We start from the raw sequence: 24,195 nt of genomic DNA on the forward strand, positions 1-24,195 counted from the left end.
CCCTATTCTAGTTTTAAAATAGAGTATAACTTTCCGATCCTACCTTTCAAATCCTACTAACTCGGTCGTACCAAAAGAACCCGAGGTAACTGATTTGTCACAAATCGACGTGGCAAATTAGGCTTTTTCAATGCATTTAATGAGCTTTTTTGTAACGCCCCAATTTTCGGGAATTCTGTGAATGTTGGCAAAATTTCATGCTTTAATTTTGTCATTTGTGAGTGAAATTATGAAATAGGACCTATGTGAAAATGTTTGAAAATGCTATAGGCTAAATTGAAGTGACCAAATAAATAGGAGTGTAAAATAGGTGGATTTGCATAACAAACCTCCCATTTTACATGAAGTGGCCAGCCATCATGTTGTTGTAGACAAAATGTACACTTGATATCCATAATTTATGGTACAAATTGATACAAATTGATAATAGGTTAGGTAAATGTTCCATGATAATAGGTTAGGTAAATGTTCCATGATAATGGGTTAGGTAAATGTTTCATGATAATGGGTTAGGTAAATGTTTCATGATAAGAATTTCATGTCTTTTGTATTAAAGAATTAAATGGATGAAATATGAAGTTTTATTAAAAGAAAAAGGGGTGAAAAGAACAAAGTTTTGTCCATCTTTGTTCATCATAGCTGAAAGTTAGAGAAGAGAAAGGAGAGGAGAAAGCTCTTGAGTATTCGGTCATTAGGAGGAGGAAAATTGAAGTTAAGTTCTTGGAACCTTGCTTCTATTTTGAGGTTCATGAGTTCTTCTTGATTCTACCTTAACTCTTGAAGTATATTTTGATTTTTAGTTGTGTTGTGAGCATTTAGTCATGAATTAAATTGAAGGAAATGGTTGTTGTTTCATGTTCTTTTGATGAAAAATGGAAGATAGGTGAAGTTGAGCCAAACAAATGAGCATGCATGTGCCTTAGATGTTAAAGGGAAAAATCAGCTAACATGTTGTGCTTTAAAATGATGAAATGGAGATTATACTTAAGTAAAATCATAGATATGTGATGATTGATTGGTGATATACATGTTTAAATAACATGCATGCAAGGTATGTGTGAAAGAGTGATTTGGTAATAAATCTGCTTGGGACAGCAGCAGTAACGTGACTTTGGAAAATCACCATAAATTGTGGGAGAAGAATTAGAAGCTGAATAAATTATGTAATTAAAGCTTATTGAGTCTAGTTTCAAATGAAATAAACAAGAACATATTTTGAATTCTGTACAATGAGAAATTTGATTCGTAATGAAGAGTGGTCAAATTAGTCAAACAGTGAAACATGGGAAACTTAAGAAAAATCTGGTATTGATTGGCTAAACCAAAAATTCTAAAAATTTTATGGATAGAAGATATATGAGTCTATTTTCATGGAAAATTAACGACACTTGATTTGGAGTTTCTTAGCTCCAGTTATAAATGATTTAGTGACTGTTGCTCAGGAAGACAGCTTGCAGTGAAATTATGATTATGTGGTAAACATTGACAAAAATTTGTTAATGAGTTGCTTATTGATTTCTTATAAGCTTACTATGATCTGTAGGTGTGGTTGGCCGAATATGGTATGGGGTTAATATGTAGTTCGTGTTTGAATAGTTATATTAATGTGTTAGTAATCCAATTGTAGGCAGTTCGTGCGTGTGGATCTCGTCAGCATATCTTCGCAAATAGGTGTGTAACTAACACCCTCTTTCTTAGTCTAGATCGGCAAAAGTCGAAATGCCGAAATGCCGAAAATCGGTATTTTGTAGATTTGCGAGTGTGGGAATGCTCGTGAGGAAAATCGATTAATGTTTTTGGTAATCTGCAATGTTTGGACTGCAAAGTGCATGATTTCTGTGCCCTCGATATTTTTGGGCTTAATGGGCCAAAATTGGAATGATGGGCCAACGGGCCCAATTCGGTAAGAACCCTCGGTAGTGATTCTGTTAGTACGTGAAAGGTAGGAATATGCATGAAAAATCCTAAAATAGATAAATTATTGAAATACCTTTAAAAGTGGAAAATTTATAGTTTTACCCCTAGGAGATAAATTACTGAAATACCCTTAGGGTTAAATTGACTTAAATGCATGTTTGACTGTTGTTATTTACTGCATGCCATGTTGTTATTATCTGATGCATGGGATTGGGATATTGACAGAGGAAGTACTAAAAGTGGCTTGTCCACGTACTGGAGGCTTTGCCTCAATTTAGTGTTAACTGAGCAGCAATGCTACAACTGTGGAGTGTTGGGCTGGGTGGGTAGAGCTATCCCCACATGGAGTGTATGGCTGGTACGGGTGGAGTGTAGTGGTTGGTGGGTTGAGTAGTCTCCCCAAATGGGCTTGCATATGTTATTGATGTTGCATGTATTTTGAAATAGGCCTATGGGCCATATTGTTATCTGAATAAGGGGCTAAGGCCCAGTTTATTGTAATCTGAAAAGGGCTCTGGTCCAGTACCACTGTTACCTGAATGGGCTTAGGCCCAATAGGCTTGAGCTGACTTAGGCTTTGAATGGGTTTTCCTTACACACTGAGTTTCCCCAAACTCACCCCTTTTATTTTCATCCACGCAGGAAATCCCCAACCATAGTGGGCTTGGAGCTGTGAGGGAATTCGGAGTGGCCACCCGTTCTGAAAGTTTGATTTTCTTCTGGTGAACTGGACATCCTTTTATTTGCGTTTGAAGTTTTTGGGCTTTTAAATGTAATAAGGCCACTTAATTATTTTTTATGGTTTTAATATGTATTACTAAGATAGGTAATACTTATTTTAACTGTTGAAATTGGATAGCTTTAGGGCGCGTTTTCAAAAACAACAGTTGATTTCAAAATAACACGACAACAAGCAAAGCTTCCGCAATGAAAGTATTTTCCAAAATTAATCACTTTTCCTAAAAATGACTTAATCAAATCGGTTTCCTAGAAATATCCATGACGTTAAGGTGTGGCAATGGCGGTATGCATGTCTAGGATTGGATCCGAAGGGAGCTTGGTACTTAAGCAGTCCGATGGACTCACCACCTCTTTTCCGGTTTCCTACCTGGTGCACAGCTTCCATTCACCATAACCCTTAATGAATTAATCTTTTGAACATCAAGTACGATTTTCTAGACTTAGAATGAAATTTTTTTTACGTTTTTGATGTGGCATGCCGGATCCGACCATAACTTCTGGGCCGGGTTTGGGGTGCTACATTTTTCTTTAGAAAAATAGAGTTTTTAGCATAGTTTTTTTTCATTATTTTCATATTTTTAGATAATAAGTGAAAATGTCTCAAATTTGTCTATTTTTTACCTAAATTGGTCACTAGTGCCATTTGGAGGTCCAACGTGTGTTTGAGTGCTGTAGGGACGTGTTGAAGGTAAAAAATGAGCAAGAAAAACATTTAGGGGAAGGGTATCGTAATATCCAACCCTTGGGATCGTGACACCCCCGACAATATAGAAGACTAAGGATTACCTTCAATGGTATCGCGAGATCTTATTGGGTATCGCGATTTTCACCTCCTAAGGAAGACCCTAAGTTTTAATATTGCTCAAGATATTGCGATATCATTTTCTGGGTATCACGATATCACCTTCATCAAGGGGAAAAACTTGAACAAAAAGGGCAACTTTTGTCTGTAACGTCCCGAATTAGGGCCTAGTCGGAACAGTGGTTTCAGGACCACAAATACGACATAGTAAAATTTGTTTTTATTATATTTTTATGGTCTGAAATTTTATGGGATTATTTCATGAAAATTACGTTCGAAAATTTTGATGTTTGGGTACTAAATTTGGTCAAAAGGACTAAATTGTAAAAAGTGCAAAAGTTGAGTTCTACATGTTAGAGGTGTCTAACTGTTATGAGATTTTAAATTGGAGGCCCTTAAATGGTATTTAGACCATTGGATAATTTTTTGGACAAAAATGGATATGAAATGGGTGAAATAGAATATTTTTAAGTTAGGGGCATTTTGGTTATTTAGTAATTAAAATGAATTAAAACCAAAATTAAAAGCCAATTTTTGTCCATCTTCTACCCCATGGCCGAAACTTGCATGGAGAAGATATAGATAGGGTTTTTCAAGCTTCCAAGCTCAATTGTAAGTTCGTTCTCGCCCCTTTTTTAATGATTTTTACGTTTTTGAAATCCTCGTAACAAGATCCACTCATTTCTACCCATATTTAGAGCTAGGGTTTGTGTTTAAAAATTTAACCATGGATGGCATGCATGTGTTTTGATGTCTAGTGGTAGAATATGAATGCTCGATGTGTAATAAATGACTTTTACTAAGTGATTTTCGGTAAAATTGTCAAAAAGGACCGTTTTGTAAAAGTTACAAAATTTGTCATAAAAGTGTGATTTAGTGGAAATTAGGGTCTGATATAGTTATGAAAATGATTCATCTAGGCTTAAAATGCAAGGAAATTGGATGAAAATCATCTTACGAGCCTTGGGGGAAAAGTGCAAATATGTGAAAGTTTAGGGGTCAAAATGCAAATTTGTAAAAATATGATTTTTGGACTCATATGAATAATATGACTAATTATTAAGCTAAATATGATATAATAGATCAAATAAAATGAGATTCGGGCATAGATTAGAAATGAATGAGATTATGGACTAAATCGGAATATATAGCCGTGCTCGCATTTGAGGTAAGTTCGTGTGATTTAATAAGCATGTTATTCATTTTATTATTGTTATACATGAAATATATCTTGCTATGATTGTATTGATTTGATGTTAATGGAAATTTGATGGAAAATGACATTTTAAATGAAATGAGTAAGTTTGTATGTAAACAATATATCATTTTTATTTATGTTATAATGTTTTGTTATTATATGAGATGTGGTTATATATTGAATGATCACTTGATATAATTTATGAATTGAAATTGATTATGGATAAATTGGTAAAATGTTGAAAAGTGAGGAGTTTCTCGGTTGGACCTTCGGAATAGAAAAGATACGAATGATTCGTTGTGAGAACACATGTGCAGTACTATGTGCAGGCTACTATGTGTTTAAGACGGTTTTAGATCACGTGTGTAGTACTAAGTGTAGGCTACTACTTGTACCAGATTGTTAGGTCGCATGTGTAGTACTAAGTGCAGGCTACTATGTGTACCCGATAGCTTCAATCACGTGTGTAGTACTAAGTGCAAGCTACTACGTGTATCCGATGGTTAGGTCACGTGTGTAGTACTAAGTGTAGGCTACTACATGTACCAAATTGTTTGGTCGCATGTGTAGTACTAAGTGCAGGCTACTATGCGTACCAGAGAGCTTCGGTTACAAGGGTGGTAATATGTATAAGCCACTGAATATCTGTTATTATTCCGATGAGTTCAATGAGAAAATTACTAAGTGAAAATACATATGAACATGACTATGTGATTAACAAGTGAAGGTTCGTGTGTGTAAACTTATGAACAATGTGCTCGATATGTGATTGAACTTTGGTAAGATTGATATGGAGTAAGTGTTACAATGAAAGTTACTACAAATAAAATATGAAAGAGTACAATTTTCTAATAAAATAATTTTGGACAGCAATAGTTGTGTGGGTTTGAAAAATCACCAAAAATGGTAGAAATTGAACTAGAGGTTGAATAAGATATGAAATTAAATATTAATGAGTCTATTTTCTCATAAAAGAAACAGTGAAGGCAAAATAATTTCATATTCTGTGATAATTGGATTTTTTTGAGACAGGGTCAGAATAAATTTGGAATCCCCTGTTTTGATTTGGGAAAATCATTTAAAATTGTAAAAAAATAAATATGGGTCATAATTTGAATTCTTAAAATCCTTAATGAGCCTATTTTCAAGAGGAATTGATGGGGACAACATCTGAGAGTTGTACCATGAGATAAATAATTTTTAGTGAAGAGAGGTCGAAACTATTGGACAGTGAAATAGGGGTATATTTAATGAATAAACTGTACTAATTGGCTAAACTAAAAATTCTAAAAAATTTATGGTAAGAATATATGTGAGTCTAGTTTATGGTAAAATTAGTTGTTCTCAATTTGGAGTCCCGTACCATGAAATAAATAATTTTTAGTGAAGAGAAGTCGGAACTGTCAGACAATGAAATAGGGATATCTTTAATGAATAGACTGTACTAATTGGCTAAACCAAAAACTATGAAAATTTTATGGTAATAAGATATATGAGTATAGTTTTATAAAAAATTAACGGATCTTAATTTGGAGTTTTTTTATCTCCAGATATAAATAAATTAGTAACTATGACTCGAGAAAATAGCATGACTAAAAAATCAGCAAAAGTGTAATTATGATTACATTTTCATGGAATCATGTTGATAATTTGCTTATTATTTTCATATGGACTTACTAAGCTTTAAGCTTACTCCCTCCTCTCCATTTCCTTAGTGTTCTCAGGTCAGATCGGGGTTGGAGACTATCGGAGGCAGCATCACACTATCAAGCTAACAACTCCTGAGTATTGTCATATATGTATTAAATACTTTCAAGTGAGTGGCATGCATAAGGACTAGTTTTTATGTTAGATGTTGTTATGATTAGCCAAATGTATCGACTTATATTGATTTATTGTATATGGCCATGAGATGTGGCTTAAATGGTTATGGCTTGTAAGCCTAATTATTCTTGCTATGTGTTAGTATTTGTAATGTGTTTATAATTGGTTGTTATGAATGATTAGTATAACACATGTACATGATGAATGCTCTAAGACCATTCGAGGTGGTCGTGGCCATGGAATGAATGTGTGACCCTGTTTCATAAAAATTTCTCTAAGTTTTCTCAGAGCTTTCTAAAGTCCTCGGTTTAGTCCCAAACCACCCTGATGTATGTTTTAGGCCTCGAAGGCCTGTATAAGGGATGATTTACATGTGTTTGAAAAATTTTAATTTGGATGAAATTTTATGGCCTGGTTTTGCATGTTTGTGAATGTTTAAGTCTGGTAACGCCTCAAATCGTGTCCCAGCTTCGGATACAAGTAAGGGGTGTTACATTGTCTGCCCGGCTCGCCAATCACACAAGGCTCGTGCAGGGCCATTTTTGGCACGTAAAAGTCATCAGAATAAATTTTAAAATAGCCAAAAATTGCTGAAGAGGAGGAGGGAGACACAAATTAACTTAGTTTTAGGTTTAATTCTCTCTAGTTTTTTTTAGTTTTCTCTGCACTTTTTCTAGGGTTTTTATTTTTCTCTTATTCTATCTTAGATTAGAGTTTATTTTTCTGCATTTACTTCTTGTTTTTGTTGTTCTTTATGTTAGTTAAATTGGTTAACATTGTAGCTACGGTTTATTTACATTTCTAGTCCATGTATTTTGCTTTCAAGACTCTCTAAGCTTTAGTTTAATGTATTTCAGTTTATTTTACTTTAAATTTGTCAAAGCTTGTTCCTTTTATGTTTCTTGCTTTATATTTATTTGTTAAATGCTTTTGGTTTCATGCTATTTGAGTTTTCTTGCATAAAAATCTCAACTTTTATATTTTTCTTAAGCTTTACTTTCATGGTTGCCTTGTTTTCCATTGCTATTTTTATTTTCTTTACTTTGAGCATGCGTAGCTAAACCTTTAAGGAACTTGGTTGATGGAGATGTGGGTTAACTAAAATCTTTGGACAATGGACTAAATCGTAACAAATTGAACTACTTTGAATAAAACTAAGAACTTAGGTAGTGACGCCCCTAAGGGAATATCAAGATAAAGTGAGACTGGAAGTTAATCTTGTTGTGCACCTGTTCGTTAGTCTCAAATTAACCTGCGAGATTGGAAGATAAATCAGACCTAATTCGTCTAAGTCGGTAAAATTGAGATCGAAAGATAAAATGGAGCCACTTGGTAATTTACGTGATTTATGTCCCTAGTCCAAGATTTGGTGAACCATATCGAAGCCAACCAACCCCTATTAGTCATTTTCTAGATAGTCCCTCTAGTTTACATTTCTTGCAATTTAGTCCTTAAGGTAGAATATTTAATTTTCTTACAAAATCATCTTTTATGGACTGTCGTTGAATGACGCAAAATTTACGGGTATCAGAAAAGTGTGTTGTCGGGTCTCTATTTTCATAAAATGAATTAATAAATATTTATTAAAAGTATTTACGAAGTTAGTTGTGTAGTTGATTAAGTTTTGGTTAGGAGAATTAGTTTAAATTAGGAGTAATTAGGAAAAAAGGACTAAATTGCAATAAGAGTGAAAGTTTAATTATAGATTAAAGAAAAAATAAAGGTACTAAAGAGGCAATTAAATCATTTTCTATAGTTGAGGTGGTTTAATGTGGAAAATATCAAAGATTTTTATAATTAAAATATATATTTACTTAATAAATAAGAATATTATTATATTATATTATATTATATTATATTATATTATATTATATTATATTATATTATATTATATTATAACTAAACTAAATAAAACAAAACAAAAGAATAAAAAGAAACAGAATGGCAAGGGACGAAATAGAGTAGGGAGAAAGAAAGAAAAGAAAAAGGGAAAAATAAGGTTTTAAAGGTTCCAAGCTAATTTGGTAAGTCAATTTAGCCCATTTTATTATGATTTTTGAGTTTTTAGAAACCTAGAAAAAAAATACTACTTGTTTTATATTAAAATTTTAAAAGTTATTGTATTTTTAGACATAGTTCATGTTGAACAAATTGATAAATTAGGGGTTAAATTGACAGAATTTTAAGTTAGAATTGGTTAAAAGATTAAATTGTAAAATAAGTTATAAGTTTTGTGTAATAGGGACTAAATTGAGAGAATTTTAAAATTAGGGTTTTATGGAGAAAATTAGAGAGTTAAGTTTAGTTATAAGTAGAAATTGAGTGAAAATAAAGAGTGAATGGAGATGAAAATGGAGAAAATTTTAGTTAGAGATTAAATTGGAATTTAGGAAAAAGTTAAATAGAAAATCAAAGTATTTGATGTGAATTGGTGTTGTTTTGATAATTTTAAATTTTTTTAAATTTTCGTAGCTAACATCGTGCCGGAAACATCGGCTAAGAAGGGGAAAGAGAAAGTTGACGAGGAATAACACGAGGATATAAGGTTTGTATTACTATAATTCAAATCTATTTATTATTAATTGTTATATTTTAATTAAAATGCATGGTAAGTAAAAATGAGGTGAGTATTGATATTGAATTGAATAAAATTGAATTGATTTATGAATATATGTGAGTATTTGAAATGTATATTGATTGGAAAGTGATTTGAATTGAAAGTATGACAAATAGTGATTGAAGTGAAATTGATATAAATATTGAGTGAAATTGAAATGTGATTTGAAGTCCTTATTAACTAGTCGGGCTGGGTCGGATATAGTTGGCATACCATAGGATTGGAAGTATTCAGGGATACTTCAACCTTGAGTCAATGAGACACTGGGTGTCATACTGTTACTTCGAATAGATTCGATGAGGTACTGGGTACCAACTTACTTCAGCTTGGCCGATGAGACACTGGGTGTCAAATTATTACTTCGAATTATGAATTATCTAATGAGGCACTGGGTGCCAAACTGGTGTGTTTTGGTTGGATCCGTGTATCCGCTACAGTCCGAATCGTGTTAATAAGGGTAAATAAATGAATTGGTAATAGAAAAGATATTGAGTGATTTTGAATAAGAATTGAAATAAGATATTAAAATGAAATATTAAAAAAAATAATATGATTTTTGTATGGTGAGATGATGTTTAAATCTAAGTAAAGAAGTGCTATTTGGAAATAGCTATTAATAAGAAAGGATAGAACAACGTATGAAATGATTATTGAAAGGCTAATTTTGTAAGATTTTAGATATGAAATGGAATAAGATATTGAATTGGGATATGGAAATGAAATGTATGAAATAATGGTTTATGAAATGGTTATTGATGAAATACATGAAATGAATATTGATATAGTAAGGGGATATGTAAATTAAAATGAAGAAAAGCTATTTAAGATAGATATTATTAAGAAAATTTAAAGTTTAAATGCATAAATGATTCATTGAAAGTAAATGGTGGTAAGATTAAATGTGCATATTTATTGTTTTTACCTTAAGCATTTGAATTATAGTAATACCACTGAATGTATACTCAGCGCAATGTTTGTTTCCGTACACAGATTAGGTACAGTAATTTTGAAGAGTTGTATTTGAGATTGCGAGTATTCATCTCATCTCATTTCCAAGTATCAAGAGGGTTTGTTTTAAAATTTTGAATAGAATGGCATGTACTTAGGAAGATCAAGTATGTTCCAAGCAGTAGTAAAAACTAAAATATAAATTATTTAAATTTATTATTTGTTTTTGTGTTCAAATATATTTAATGATTAGCCAAAATCACTTTGGCATCAAATGTAATATTCCTATATCAAGTTCCTTGGGTCGAACATGGTATAGGGGTGTTATAGTCGTACTATGAAATCATATTAGTAGCCATTTAGAATATTGTGTATGCTACTTATTGCTTAATCACCTCTTCTTTTGGGTTTGATCCTTGGAATACTTTGGGGTTTTATTGTAACACTATAAATATTTCTACTGACCTGTACGCTTGCAATTAAACCAAACTTTAAAGCACATTCGCAAACTCATTTTCATCAAGTCAAAGAATCGTTTCCATGCTTCATTATCTCACGAGGTTTGAATATACGTTTACATATAATCACACACATCATAGCTCATGTAACACCCCTCACCCGTATTCAACGCTGGAATAGGGTTACGGAGCATTACCAGACTTATAACACATATAACCATACTTTTCTCATACATTCTATCAATTCATACAATTCTCATTCAATCTCAATCAATTGGTCCCTTATAATAGCCTACGAGGCCTTAAACATGCTTTAGAAATGGTTCGAGACTAAATCGATAATTCAGAACAAGTTTGGGAAACTTAGAAAATTTTGCTTCAAAAAGGGGACACACGCCTGTATGGGCAGGCCGTGTGTCTCACACGGCCACTAGACACACCCATGTCACCGTCCGTGTGAAAACAGGGGGTACATGCTGACTTGGGTCACACAGCCAACCACACGCTCATGTGCCCTTCGAAATGGCCACACACGCCCGTGTGCCAGGCCGTGTGCTAGGCCATGCCAAACCTGTAGGGTATACTAACTTATGCCACACGACCATTACGAATGTGTATGAGGCCGTGTGGAGTATACTGGCTTGCTTCCAAATGTAATACCAGGGGACAGACAACCGTATACTATGACCATGTGTCACACACGGTTGAGTCACACGCCCGTGTGCTCTGCCCGTGTGGATGAAAATAGGCTAGTTACAAGCCACCTTTCTCACCCAAAGGAAACACACCTATACAAGTGCAAATGATACCATTTCCACACACTATTAAACAGCCAAATCAATCTCAAATCATCACATTATAAACCATTTCAATACCAATTTGTTCAAATCTTATATCACAATCATTTATTTAACTAAATCACATACCAAACAACAATATTCATAAGCCAAAATTCACACACACACATATATATCATATACTAAATCAACATACTTTATTAACCAATTTGGCATTCAAATACCAAACCAAAACCAAGCACATCTCAAGCAATTACACAACACATACCAAATGACCATTTGAATATCTTAAACCATCATTAAGCTTGCCAAAATAACCCATATCACATGGAAATATATATACTTTAAACCACATAACTTAATCATGCCATTTCAAATAGCCAAAAACACTTTTAACAACCAAACCAAAGTAACCATAACCTATACTCATTAAACCTTACATCATTATCAGGCCAAATCTCATGGCTAAATACATATCAATCACATGTGCATCAATCATCAAAATTACTTATACTTAACAAATAACCACAAAACCTATACATGCCATATAACCAATATCACAAAGATTATAAGTACCAAACCATAGCTGGATAGTGTGATATGATCTCCGATGACTTCCAACCCGAGCGAGCCTCTGAATCACTATAAACGTAAAAAAGATAACAAAGTAAGCTATAAAGCTTAGTAAGCTCGTATGATAATAACTCATCTCATCAAATAAACACATTTTAAGCCGTTATAAATACTATAATATAACTTGTATAATTCAACCTTTATGTCATGTATCCATTCACATAGTTAACCAAGAATTTCATAGGTTATTCATTTCAATGCTTATAATGATTTGAATACTTCTTATCAATTCAATCACATTCACATAAGCATAAGCAAATAGAAATAAACTATATTCAATTCAATAGCCATCACATTTATATATATATATATATTCAATTGAACCATATGAATTCTCATAATTTTCCACTTACTCATCATAATTTACTTTTAATACTTACTTGTCTATTTCTGTCAAGAGTACCTTGACTGATTCCTGCCATCACTTGTAACCACGTTTCGTCAACATTTCTCATTGAATACTCAATATCTCACACACTAAGTGTTGTACATAGCCGAAGCTATCTTAAATTGCACACTAAGTGCCATATATAATCGAAGCTATCTCGATCTCGCACACTAAGTGCCATATATAGTCGAATCTATCTTGATCTCGCACACTAAGTGCCATATATAGTCGAAGCTATGTCGAATCGCACACTAAGTGCCACATATAGCTGATTTGTCGTCGAACATGACTGTAGTCTCGTATATACAATTTATGCAATATCAAAACATTTAAATCATAATTAAAACAATGCTTATTACATACGAACTTACCTCGTTTGATGTAATGACGAATTAGTTCGACTAATCCGATACTTTGCTTTCCTATGTTCCAGATCCAAATCTCGTTTATCTCAATCTATATAATGTCAAAATTTACTTATTTAATCATAATTTCATTCAATTTAGCACAATTTACACATTTTGAAAAAATTACATTTTTGCCCCTATTATTTCACATTTTTGCAATTTAGTATTTATCACATAAAATCACAATTCATTCAATTTAATACAAATTCATGCTGGCCGATATTACGTATTCTCATATCAGCCCATTTTTTCATTTATTTTAAAATTCAACCACTAAATTTTCATATTTCACAATTTAGTCTAAAATTGACATTTTTACCAAAATTCCCTTTACAAAACTTGTACATCTAACAACAATGATTTATTTTCCATCATAAACTAACAAAATACTTATGCATTCAACAATGGCAACATTTAAATACTTTAACAGTTTTGAAATTGAAAAAACGGGTTAGCTAGATTAAGCTGCAACGATCACAAAAACATAGCAATCATTAAAAATCGAGCAAAAACGAACTTACAATTTGGTTTACAAGTGCCGAATGCCTCAAACCCTAAAATGGTTTCTCCCAACTTCAAATTTTGGCAATTGAAGAAGATGGAAGCAATTAAAATTTGTTTGTTTTATTATAATTAACCTTTATTAATAATTACATTTTTAACTTTACTTTAATAAACTTTAATAACTACTCCAAATGCCATGGCACTAACTTCCACTATCTTATAAATGGGTTAATAACCACATAAGGACCTTAACTTTAAGGTTCTATAGCTATTTAATAACTTTAGCAAATAGAACACTACTTTTTCACTTTATGCGATTTAGTCCTTTTTATCAAATTGACTAACCAAACGATAAAATTTCTTCACGAAACTTTCACATAATTAATCTGTTGTAAAAAATAAATATTTTAACTTCGAATTTGTAATCCCGAAACCACTATTTTAATTTGACCCAAAAACGGGCTGTTACAGCTCATATATTTCAAATAATAATAAATTGGCATCTTGAGATTATGAAACATATAGGTGGACTTAATCACCACATATTGGATAAATGGATCTCTATCACACCAATGACACAAAGAGTTTAACATGTTCCAACAAGTGTAGTATTAAGCTAAACACTCTCCAACACACCAAACATGTCCCGTTGAATGGAACGTAGCTTAACATTCCCTTATCTCTCTATCCTGTCCCAAGGGCTCAATTGCCCTATCACAAAACACAAAGGTGAATACTCACAATCCTATGACATGCCAACTATATCCAATGGTTTCAAGAGATAAAAAGGCCAAATATCCATATTTACACATATTTATTTATTGTTTTAATACACATAACATCTGTTCATATTCATCAGTTTCACATTACAACCTCATACACAATACATGTTTATCATATACACATTTAATTGCACTTACAAGTGTCACAATAGTGCTTATTGAGCTATCATATATTAGTTCTCATAGGTGTATGTTAAAAATCAATAGTTCACATATCACATTAATATATTTTCACTTATTACTTGCTGTATTATATCATATATTACAACTCATCCTACTTAGGCATGATTTTGCAAACAAGGAAAAAAGTATAGGAAAGACTTATCTTCAGAACTTAGGATAGGGATTTAGGCTAATCCTAAACTCTCAGTAAACACTACGAATCGTGCATATCAGCAGCGACTCTGAAACAATGTAACACCCCCAAACCTTTATCCGTCGCTGGAACAGGGTTACAGAGTATTACCAGTCATTTCAGTTCAAATATAAACATTACGCAATTAAATAACATACATTTCATAAATTAATCAATCTAATGACCTAACCTATTTATTTATATATATACTTTAACCATAATATCTAAATTAATTCAAAAACCATCATTTGAACCAAATATAAGATTATACTAATTTCAACCAAAATATACCATTTAAACATATTTATATAAGTACCAATATTAACTTATACTTCATTTACAAACATTATCCAAAATGACAAGTATAACATCCTAGGTACATGCCATTTACCAAAAAGAAATGTACATCACCACTTTGAGTTCGGGATCAGCTCTGAATGCTGATTCAACGATCTGACTTTACCTAATCTGCACACGGAAACAAGCTGTACGCTGAGTATAAACTCAGTAGTATTTCTATAATTTGAATACGTATTAAACAAATATTTATATTGTTTATATATATATTCACATAAACATAATCATTCAAACAATTAATCAATTTCTTATACATATCATTCATAACACTTTCAATTATCATCTCTTCTATATCAATATCATAATTGCTATTCAATAACTTTTCATACTAAGATACTCAATTCAATTTAAATATCAGTATCCTTTTCATGAATCTATGATTCATGCAATTTCATGCATTTCAATTGCATATTTCATTTCATTGTTCATTCCAATCCATATTCAATACCATTCAATAACAATCAATTGTTCAATATAGTTGTACACCCCTATTAACATGACTCAGACTCGAACAGAAACGCGGATCTAACCAAAACATACTAGTACGGTACTTAATGCCTCATCGGCCATGCCGAAGTGAATCGATACCTAGTACCTCATCGGACTTAATCCGAAGCAATAATACGACACATAGTGTCTCATCGAAATTATCCGAAACAATATTACGACACATATAGCGCCTCATCGACTCGAGGTCGAAGTATCCCTAAACACTTCCAATCCTATGGCATGGCAACTATATCTGACTCGGCCCGATACAGTTAATAGGGTATTCAATTCATTTCTCAATTGACAGTAATTATACATTTCAATATCAATTTCACAATACTCACAAATCATCATAATCTCAATTCAATATCAATATAATAACAAATAATACTCAATTCAATTCCATTTTATTCAATTCAACACCACACTTATCCAATATTCAAATATCATATAAATCACAAATTCACATACACTCAATACAATATCAAAACACTAATACTTACCTTAATATCTTTTCATACACATATAATCAAGATTCAACAATTAATAATTAAATTCGAATTATAGAAATACAAACCGTATTTTTTCGAGTCACTCGTCGTTGACTTTCTCTTTCCCCTTTTTAACCGATGTATCTTGTTCAACGTTAGCTATGGAAATTTAAAAAGAGCAAAAAATTGTCCTTCTCTTCCCTAAAAAAAACATAGGAGTGGCTAAATATTACTAATCGAATTAGTTTATTGCTAATCCATATACTAAATTAGGTAAAAAGACCTCTCCAATCCTTTTTAATTTTAAAATTGAGCAAATTGGTCCCTTTAAAAAAATCAGAGCAATTTAATCCCTATAATTTTGAAAGTGAACAAGTAAAGGCAATTAATCACAACGTTAATGTTTTCCATCAATTGTACATAATTTTGATTGGTAAAATAACATATTTAACCCTTGAAGTTTACACATTTTGTCACATTGGTCCTAATTTAACAAATTTATCATATAACATTTGAGTGAATGTGTAAATATTGAGACAAAATTTGTTTAATTTTTTAGAATTAAGCCAAAATGACAAAATATATAACCATTGAATATATAACCATTGAAGGCTAAATTTGTTATTATATACCAATCCAAATTATGTGCAATTGATGGAAGACATTATTGTTGTGATTATTTGTTCTTAGTTGCTCACTTTCGAATTTGACAGGGATTAAATTGCTCTAACTTTTTTTGAGAGGGACTAATTTGTTCAATTTCGTAATTGAGAGGGGCTGTAGAGGTCTTTTTACCTACTAAAACATGTGTAAAAGATAATACTCCAAAGCAAGCCCAATATGATTTAAACACTAATCCAAAGTCCAAAGCTCGTAATTCTTGTAATAACCCGTTTAGAAATTCTGCTTGCGTAGTTTTCATCAAAGCGATTATAACTTGAGCTCTCAAACTCAAAATAATGTGATTTAAAGTGCGTTTCAAAGCTAAGAGATAGATCGACATATCAACTTATAATTGCTTCGGTTTCATCCAAATGTGCATCACAAGGCTATTACCTTTTCAAACTTAAAAATTGGTAGTTTCTATGAATTGAATTTAATGAATTTAACCTAATGAATCACACAATTAAGTGAAACAACCACCATTCAACTCTCATATTTGTTCTCAAATCTTTCAATCCATTTGAATAATCTTTACAACTCTCAATTTATAGGTGAACCGTCTCACAAATCTCCTTCCTCTTTAGTCCATTAACGCAAAACTTGTCTAATAAAAAAATTTCTATTCTACTATCTAAAAGATTATATAAAATTTTATAATTTAAACAATTATTTATGAAGTATTTATGTGGAGCCAATCAAACCTTAAACATAATTCATCCCACAATCCAATTTAATTAAAATAAAACTTATAAAATAAGATCGCGTAAATAATCGGACCTTGTACGTGTAAGAAGTAAATCTGGTAGTGGAATAATCATTTTGGCTTCCCTATAATTAGCAACTCTTTTTTTTTTGGTTCGCTCTCTTAAAAGAAAAACAAAAAAAAAAGCGATCATTTCTGTCAGGCGAATTTTGGTTCTCTATTAAATCCTAGATATAAACCGAACTGTAAAAAGGAGACACAAGATTTCAAAGATCGGAGTAATTGCAAGCAGCGCAATAGCCTAACAGCGCTGAAAAAATAATGGACTGTCCTGGTTAGTCTCCATATTTGTTTTCCTTAGGCTTCTATTGCTTTTCAGCCTTGAGTTTTTCTGGTTTTTTTCATTTAATTTATCTTTCAACTGTTCAATTTGTCTGTCTCCGGTTTTTAGTGTTCTGTTTGGTAGCTGAGAAAATAACAAAAAGAAAAGGAATAAGAGAAAAAAAAAGGAACTCGGAAGCTTACACTGCTAAGCTTAGTCAGTATAATCTTCTTTGCTTTTATATTGTTTTTACTTTTTATTTATTTATTCTGTATGTTTTTCCTGCTTGAATTGCTTTTTGTTTACGAGAGATCTATGGCGGTTATGCAATCGAAAAGCTGTGTTTTAGCCTTATAGGTTCCAGCAATTGTACTTCAAGGTTGAATTCAGTGGAACTAACTCTAGGTTTTATTAATCATGGGATGTGAGGTTCCCTTGGAGTTTGATTGTGATTTCTTGGCATAAATATTAGAAATATGGGTGGACTATCTATTAAAGCAACACCAAATAAACTTAAAACTTTCTTGTGATGTCTTATGAGCATATTTTCTCATCGATTACTCCTGAGGATAATCTCAAATACTTTATTTGGCTAATTATGCTCTCTAACTTGGTTCTTAAAATGAATTGAGTTAGGGTATGGTACCAAGCATCATGATGAACAGTTCCTTTTGTTATTTGTTAATTTTTTCTTGTGGGTTGGACTTCCACAGCATGGCAAATATAGAATCTGGGTTACTACATCAGTCTAATGTTCTCTAGTTGGAATTGTACAACTTTGTAGGAAATTCGCAAGATATGGCTGTGCCACCAGTTGAAGGTGTTGCAGGGGGAGGGACAGCATATGGATGGAATGATGGTGGTTTAAATGTTTCAAATCCACTCAAGCGCTCAATTGACCCCACAGAAGTTCCAACTGCTGATTTAGTACATGTGTGGTGCCTCCCAAGCACAGCAAATGTTGGACCACAAGAAGTGCCTAGAAATTTAGAGCCTGTAAGTAATTTCCACACTGTTCTATTGTTGGTTAATATCTAATAAGAAATTCTTTTTAGGAATACATTCATTGAGGTTCAAGGGGTAGATTCGGATAGTTATTTTACGTTCTTATGCCTTGAGCTGGCTTACAACTCTGTTTGTTCATACCATGCATGCAAGTATTAGTCACAGTTGCTAGTTTAGACCATTGTTTTGATTCAGACTTGCATGTTTATATATCAAATCATGGTTGATAATTAATGTGTGCATTTTCATTGACCTGGTTATGTTTGTATAGAAAAGACAGAAAAAAGTGTTTCTTTTGACATTCATTTTGATCCAAATATAAATATAAATTTATTCATTTTCTATACTAATGTTTTTTAATTCTGTCCTCATTCTCGTATCTTTATAGTCTATAGGGTAGCCTTCTCACTTCTTTGCATATCAGGGTGGAGGAGGTCTAAAGGAAACTTCAGCATATGATATGTATATTATTATTTTGCATTTCCTTCTCACTTTTCAATAGATTCCCTTCTGGTACTGTAGTGTGTAGCTGAAAATAAACAGGTTTTTGTGCGTAGCAGATTTCTTTTTTACTTTTCTTTTCTTTCCCTTTTTTTTTTCTCTATTTTCATTTTAGTTCTGTTTTTTTGCATGTTGGTTATAAAGAACAAATTTATGGTGTGGTTACTACAAGAAATGGCGCATATGTTCTTTTAGTGGATATATTCCTCTGACTTCTAATGATTTTTTAATCTTGAAGATAAACCTTCTGGCAGCTAGAAATGAGAGGGAAAGCGTTCAATTAGCTATCCGTCCAAAAGTCTCTTGGAGTGGTTCTAGTGTGGCTGGAGTTGTGCAGGTTCAATGCTGTGATTTATGCTCGGCATATGGTGATCGGTTAGTTTCTGGACAATTTTGGTTCTTTTTACGTGACATTTTTAGATGATATTCTGACCATATTTATCTGGGGGCAGGTTGATTGTTGGCCAATCATTAAAATTGCGACGTGTGGTTCCCATATTGGGTGTACCTGATGCTCTTGTACCTCTTGACCTCCCTATTAGCCAAATAAGCCTACAACCTGGGTACTACTCTATTGTCATAGTGCATGTTTTGGTGGCATGAACAAATGCCAAGTGACTTCTTATTGCTCAGTGCTAAGATGGTTGTGTTTGTTTTTCCCCTGCTGCAGGGAGACAACTGCTGTCTGGGTTTCAATAGATGTGCCAAATGAACAGCCTCCTGGTTTATATGAAGGGGAGATCATCATTAATGCTACAAATGCAGATACAGAGTAACCTTCCTCTTTTACACTGTTTGCCTTGGTTTTTGTTCCATCATAGTCAATGAAATTGCAGCTGTTAAAAGAGTGTGCTTAATATTTTGTATGGGCTTTTGCATGAATTGAGTAGTGTTGCCTGTATTATATCACACAATTTGTTATAACATGTAATCTCAAGTATTCATTCCGTTTATTCAGATCATCATCACAATGCTTGGGGAAGGCTGAGAAGCATCAACTATTCACAGAACTTCGTAACTGTCTTGATGCTTTGGAGCCTATAGATGAAAAGCCATTGGATGAAGTGGTGAATATCCGAATGTGTTCATCTTTGGGGTTCCAATTGCATTTAGATTTCATTTCTCTTTTCAATCTGTTCTTATGATTAATTGCTTTTTAGGTGGAAAGAGTGAAATCTGCAACTACATCTTTAAGAAGAGTTCTTCTTTCTTCATCATTTTCTGAGTTCTTTTCGGATAATGGGCCAGTTGATATGATGGATGAAGATGCCATATCGAACCTTTCTGTACGAGTCAAATTAAGTTTGACAGTTTGGGACTTTATTATTCCAACAACTCCATCACTACCTGCTGTCTTTGGTGTATCCTGTATTTTATTAAGTTGAATTCTTTCCGTATTCATAATTTTTATAGGCTGCCACCTTATGACTGAGAACACAAACTAAAGGGTTATTTAGTCTTCACTTTACCCTGGTATAATAATTAAGTTCAGATTATAATTGGAATGACTGGTGACAAGTTATAGGTACTTCATTTTCTCCTCTCTAGTTGTTGTCTGCTTAACTACGTAATTAGATATCTGATACTGTAATTGAGGATCGCTTTGGTGTCGAACATGGGAGCAGTGAGTGGTATGATGCACTGGAGCAGCATTTCAAGTGGCTTCTTCAGTACAGAATCAGCCCATACTTTTGTAGATGGGGTGATAGCATGCGTGTTTTAACTTACACATCTCCCTGGCCAGGTAACGAAGTGAATTGTCATTTATCTACTTTCACAGCTGTGATTTCCTATTGGTGTTCTCTCTTTGATATATTTTACCTCTTCTACTACTGCAGCGGATCATCCAAAATCAGATGAATATTTTTCAGACCCACGACTAGCAGCATATGCTGTTCCACATAGTCCAGTGGTCTCTTGGTATAGAGTTAGTTGCATGCTCACTTCTCTCAGGTATTTTGGTAACAACAACTGATGAATGTCCTTAACTTGTTGATATGCAACAGTAATGATGCAGCAAAGGATTACTTGCAGAAAGAAGTTGAGATATTAAAGACAAAAAGTCATTGGAAGAAAGCTTACTTTTATCTGTGGGATGAGGTATAGTCTGTTTTTCAATTGGCTGAAAAATTAGCTGCCACATACCCTATTAATGAGACTTAATGTCCTTGAAAGGTTCATGATGTCTCAGCTTTTTCTGTATTGATTGTTTTTGGTCTCCACATTTCTACATCTTTATACTTATTTGTGATGTGCTAGATGTCTTTTATGTTCATTGTTGTATTCATATAGTTGTTGTCTCAGTCATTAGCAAATGGATTGCTGCCTATCAGCATTGTATCACAATCTTGATACATTGATGAGAATGTAATTCTTTTTGCAGCCACTGAACATGGAACAATACGAGTCTCTTTGTAACATGGCAAGTGAGGTTCATGCTTATGCTCCTGATGCTCGTGTTTTAACCACTTACTATTGTGGTAAGATTTCATGCTCCACTTTGTTAAGTTTTCTATTAACATGTCAGCTACATCTTCATCAAATAATTTGCCCTTGAGAAATTTTTTGTTAACTGTTTGAATGTGGAATCCGATAGTTGTAACCGCCCAATATCATAGTCTAAAGTTTCTCTCTTCTCTGGGTAATTAGTTGCTTCTGCATGTGTTAAAGAGGTGCCTGCTCATAGGCTGACTTTTAAAGGCTTATTGATCTGCTGTTCTAGTTGACCTGATATATTGGTGAAAATTATGGATTTCAGCACTGTTTTGGCTATTTTTATCATATAGAATTAGCAAGGCCTTCTTCTCTTAACTATTGTGATATTTCACCTCGTTTGCTTCTTTCATGAAGGACCAAGTGATGCTCCTCTTGCACCAACTCCTTTTGAGGCTTTTCTAAAAGTGCCAAAGTTTCTACGCCCTCATACTCAAATCTATTGTACAAGGTATCTCTTGCTTATTCTAGCTCAAAGAGTTCTTCCTGTCCTGACTAATGGGTAAAACTCTTTTTTTTTTGCATGCAGTGAGTGGGTATTTGGTAACCGAGAGGATCTTGTTAAGGATGTTATTTCTGAATTGCATCCAGAAAATGGAGAGGTAATGCTTACTTGTGGTTTTTGTGTATTTCTTTCAGTTTGTTTAGTGGAGTGAACTTAAACAAGAGTTTTCATATTTTGTCATGACTTGAAATTAATTATTATCTATTAGTGTAAAAATTTTCTCTGATCCAGATTTTAGGATTAAGACAAATGTTATTTACTTCCTTTGCTACTGGCTTCTTTGTCAAAATGCTTGACGTATTTACCTGTGGTTGTGTTTCTGTCCTGCAAGTGTCCAACATTCCATACTGCAGAGTTGTAGAGTTCTTATTATGTAATTTGTAAAAAGTAAAGCTTCTAATCCCCAATATCTAAGTTATGAGCACTATGAAATGTTATACTGATGGGGGTGAGCTTTTATTTTAGGAATGGTGGACATATGTCTGCATGGGTCCATCCGATCCCCATCCAAACTGGCATCTGGGAATGCGAGGAACACAGCATCGTGCTGTTATGTGGCGTGTATGGAAGGAAGGTGGAACTGGTTTTCTGTATTGGGGTGCCAACTGCTACGAGAAGGCAACAGTTCCCAGTGCCGAGGTATTCACTTATCATCTCAAGTCCACAATGAAAATAAACAGAATGATATTTCAGAACTCTTACCATCTTTTATAAATTTTTGTGAGAATGAAAATATGCCTTTGTGCAGATAAGATTTAGGCGAGGCCTCCCCCCAGGTGATGGTGTTTTGTACTACCCAGGTGAGGTGTTCTCGTCTTCAAAGCAACCTGTTGCTTCCCTTAGACTAGAGCGCATTCTCAGCGGCTTTCAGGTAATGCTAATTTTCATGTCAGCCCTGTGTCACAATATTTTAGCTCTTTTATTGTTTTTGGAATTTAGAAAAAGTGTGAAGTAAAATTGATTCTATGTTGCTCCAACTATTCAATTTTCTTAAAGTATCCGCGTCTCGCATATGTTTTGGACATGAGTGTTAACCTGAATGCATGAAAAAATTGGGGGATCCATATCCAAATCCAACACTCGTGCCCGAGTCCAAGTAACATAGACTTGAACAACGTTTAGGTATAGTTATGAAATTTGCAGCCAATTGTTGTTTACTTGTATGTGTATTTATTTTGCATACAGGACTTTGAATACCTGAAGCTTTATGCCTCAAGATATGGGAAAGAAGAAGCACTTACACTTTTAGAGAAGACGGGCGTTTATTTAGGCCCAGAGCGGTACACCCATGAACATATGGCCATTGATATAATGCGGGGTGAGATTTTCAGCAGTTGCAGATCATGTTCCTGAATCATTTATGCTATTTCTTTATTTTTGTCATTCTATTTTCGTTCATATATAGACACTCTTTATTTTACTCGTAAATTATATGCAATGGAAGGAGGACAAACTTTATAGCCACTCGCCCAGCTTTGTGTCAACTTTAACTTAGGATGTATGTTGAAGTTCCAAATTATATTGTCCTTATTTTTGTTGATGAGTATGATATATTATCATAATCTTTCAATCGCATCGTAATGAATATCAATCATGCAAAGTAGAAATTGTAAAATAGGTATCATAATATCATGGCAAGGGGGTGGGGCAGATTTTTGCCCTACCCGAAATTTAACCAATCCGTCTCAACCCCAAATTTGTCTTAAAACTTAAAACCTCCCCGGCCCTGACTCGACCTGCCTAGTTACAAACCTGATTTGTTTTTTTAAAAGAAAAAATCTGACCCTAGGTTGAAGTCCATCATATTCGGATTTCTTTTGCCATACTTATGTGTGATGAATGTGCCTATCGTTCTGGAGTGAAGGTGAGGAACCTTTTGCTGCTTATTGAGTGATTCGGATCCGCTGAGCCTTTAGATGAATCAGGGATAATAAAAAAGAAGGTTCAATTGGTTGAGGTCTAGGGCATGTCTATTATACTAAACTTTTGCCACAATTGCTTAATCGCCTCATAATAAAAAATCCAAACCTCAGGTTTTCTTGGATCTGAAACATTTTATAAAGTAATATATTTCGTAATTTTAACTTGTTGGAAACCATTCGGGCTTTAAGAAGTTGTTTTCATTTGTCATTCCTCTATCGTTCTGCTTGCTAAATTCATTGAATTTTATTATGGATGAAAAACTTGAAAAATATATTATATAAATTTCCGATGAAGTAGATTTTAATTAGGACAGAGGGACCTTCCTCTTATTGCAATCGAAGCTCCATAGCCTATAAGAGCTGAGAAAGAAAT

General features: G+C 33.3%; 1 protein-coding gene across 1 annotated transcript; it reads left to right on the forward strand.

The window, feature by feature from the left end:
- Positions 1 to 17,151: 17,151 nt before the first annotated feature.
- On the forward strand, positions 17,152 to 23,426 carry LOC107918047 (uncharacterized). Its single transcript, XM_041101709.1, has 16 exons — positions 17,152 to 17,408; positions 18,181 to 18,392; positions 19,141 to 19,277; positions 19,355 to 19,465; positions 19,573 to 19,674; positions 19,861 to 19,969; positions 20,063 to 20,263; positions 20,478 to 20,646; positions 20,741 to 20,822; positions 20,909 to 21,002; positions 21,286 to 21,382; positions 21,753 to 21,846; positions 21,925 to 21,997; positions 22,366 to 22,539; positions 22,649 to 22,771; positions 23,086 to 23,426. Exons 1-16 carry the CDS (start codon positions 17,396 to 17,398, stop codon positions 23,251 to 23,253), a joined length of 1,959 nt encoding a protein of 652 aa, XP_040957643.1. The 5' UTR covers positions 17,152 to 17,395; the 3' UTR covers positions 23,254 to 23,426.
- Positions 23,427 to 24,195: the final 769 nt, after the last annotated feature.

This window comes from Gossypium hirsutum, chromosome A01, assembly GCF_007990345.1.
Source record: "Gossypium hirsutum isolate 1008001.06 chromosome A01, Gossypium_hirsutum_v2.1, whole genome shotgun sequence".
NCBI classification, from domain to species: Eukaryota; Viridiplantae; Streptophyta; class Magnoliopsida; order Malvales; family Malvaceae; genus Gossypium; species Gossypium hirsutum.

Excerpts from the sequence above, each read along its gene's own strand:
- LOC107918047 (XM_041101709.1), top strand. Across the intron at positions 20,264-20,477 it reads CACTACCTGCTGTCTTTGGT|ATATCTGATACTGTAATTGA; the intron begins GTATCCTGTATT and ends CTACGTAATTAG. Across the intron at positions 22,772-23,085 it reads GCATTCTCAGCGGCTTTCAG|GACTTTGAATACCTGAAGCT; the intron begins GTAATGCTAATT and ends TTTTGCATACAG.